General features: G+C 32.7%; 1 protein-coding gene across 1 annotated transcript; it reads left to right on the forward strand.

The window, feature by feature from the left end:
* Nucleotides 1-1,205: 1,205 nt before the first annotated feature.
* Nucleotides 1,206-2,075, forward strand: LOC106461728 (stress protein DDR48-like). Its single transcript, XM_013921577.1, has one exon. The coding sequence runs from the start codon at nt 1,206-1,208 to the stop codon at nt 2,073-2,075; it is 870 nt and encodes a 289-aa protein (XP_013777031.1).
* The last annotated feature ends 503 nt before the right edge of the window (nt 2,076-2,578 follow it).

The following is a 2,578-nucleotide window of genomic DNA, read 5'->3' on the forward strand; positions in this document are numbered from 1 at the left end:
TATAAATTTATTTTCAAATTTAGATAACTATTTAATATAGACTTTTGATAGTAGTACAAGGTTTTATTATGCAAATTAGGTTTATATAATTCAAAAAATTATGAACGCGAAACATTTCTTGCTTCATCAGAAGTACTTACATTTATTTACTTATAGTTTCGTATATCAATTACGTTACTAATCAATCAATCATGTATAATATATATGATTTGACATTATTTGTTTCTTATTTTTATTATTTTTTATCTCCAGAACTAACCAATCATGAATAGATTAAATACGTACAAATAGATAACATCAATCTTTCATTCATAACAAGCATAATGTACTTTAATATCTGATATACGTCATCATTTTTATTCATCAAACAACATAAAATGGAATGTGTTTTATTTTCTAAATAAATCACTCTGTTCATTTCGTTTATATCTAATGAAAAACAAGTTAGGTGTGAAAAAAAAAATGTGCGGCCAAAAAAGAATTGAGCGTGTCACACCTAAGGTGTTTTTGATTAGATATCATGAGTTTTGTCAATACACACCAACAAACCACAGCAAGAAAGAAAGTGACATTCGATAGTAACCAACATTAGCTTTAGGATCGCAACCATATTATTCGGAACAGACCTTTACTTTACAGAACCAACCAGATTCTTTAACATATATGATGGTAGTTTTCCTCTCTAAAACAGTGTTAATAACTTCCATTTTAGTAACGCCATGGAATCCAGTTTAACAGTTTCTTGTCATCACCCCCATGCACTCGGTACAGCCGTATCAAGCATCATTACTTACGCTAATTGCTTAAGTTAATATTATGTGACTGGTTTGCTTGACCTCACAAACATTAAGACTAAAAATTGTTTTCTCTAGATGATAATATAATTCTTATAATACACAGGATTACTTAATCAATTACACCTTAACTATAGAATTGTTTGATACACAGGATTACTTAATCAATTACACCTTAACTATAGAGTTGTTTGATACACAGAATTACTTAATGAATTACACCTTAACTATAGAGTTGTTTGATACACAGGATTACTTAATGAATTACACCTTAACTATAGAGTTGTTTGATACACAGGATTACTTAATCAATTACAGCTTTACTATAGAGTTGTTTGATACACATGATTACTTAATCAATTATACCTTAACTATAGAGTTGTTGCATTTCAGATTTTTTGTTCCCTCCTCATGTGGGAACAATTAGTTTTTTGCACAGAAGACTTGAACAAACGACCAAATACTTCCAGCGACAGTTTTGGATCCACGAGCTCTGGCGATTACGATCGGTATCCTTATGACAAATACGATGACCGCAGAACAAAGAACAACACCTACGGCTCCTCCTATGGTGATTCAAGCAGCGGAAAGTACCCTTACGACAACCATTATACAAGCAGCGGAAAGTACCCTTACGACAACCATTATAATGACCCCTACAGCAGTAGTTATGGTTACGGAGGAGGTTATGGTGATCAGTATGATGATTATAGGAATCGATACAACTCTCTTTATCATTCTCGTTATGGTTCTGACAACCGTTACTATGGGAACGGAAATGTGCACTACTTAAACGAGCCAAAGTATCCTCCCTACTGGTATAATCGGTATGATGAAAGAAGTGATAGGTATCGATACAGTCCTTCATATTATTCAGGCCTACGTGAAAGACCTGATAATCGTTACAATGGAAACGGATATTCACTTTACTTAAACGAACCGAGAGGTCCTCCTTATCGATATTATGATACTCCTAAAAGGAATTATCCTTACGATTTAAAACACGCATATCGTAGCCATCCTGAAGATCATCGTGTCTATTACAACATTGAAACTGGAGAATTTAGAGTATCAGATGATGACCAGTATTCTGCTCCTAATCGTCCCGATTACTCACCATCTGGTTTTCACGAATCTCGCTACGAAGATTACAGAAATAGCTTAGGTTCTGGGGCGGCTTATCCTCCTTTATATCATGGGTATAATGATTTTAGACCAGGATTTCGGCGAGGTTATATTAAAGAAGAGTCCAGTGCGGATGTTCTCACTGGAAAAGAGTAACTTTTTAAATAAGTTAAGGTAAGTTTAGCAGGAGTAAATTAAAAAATTCTTCTCAAATTGTAAGGTAATAAAACAACTAGAACTCTTACCCAGATGTGAGAATAGAATTGAACCATAACTACATGTTTGGTGACTAGACAACTATAAATCCTAACGATTAGAAAAGGAAGCCCAGGTAAACTAACTTTATAGGATTATGTATTTTTTGCAAGTAAAGGTATTAATGAAGATAGAAATGTTCAATGTAACAGCATTACTATGTTTAATATTTTTGTTCAAACCCTGTCATAGCGTAACTTCATTTATGTCACTATTTAGTATTAAATGGTCTATAATTTAAATATAATATAAGCCTAAATCAATATACTCCGTTGAGGTGAAAACAAAACAAAACATATTTTGACAAATGTTTATTATAGTGTATTGTACAAAATCATAAAATGAAAAGTGTTGTGCTGTTAAGTTGTAAACGACAATCCGTGAAGGTGGTGCAATTTTTTGTG

Source organism: Limulus polyphemus, unplaced genomic scaffold (assembly GCF_000517525.1).
Source record: "Limulus polyphemus unplaced genomic scaffold, Limulus_polyphemus-2.1.2 Scaffold1020, whole genome shotgun sequence".
Classification (NCBI taxonomy): Eukaryota; Metazoa; Arthropoda; class Merostomata; order Xiphosura; family Limulidae; genus Limulus; species Limulus polyphemus.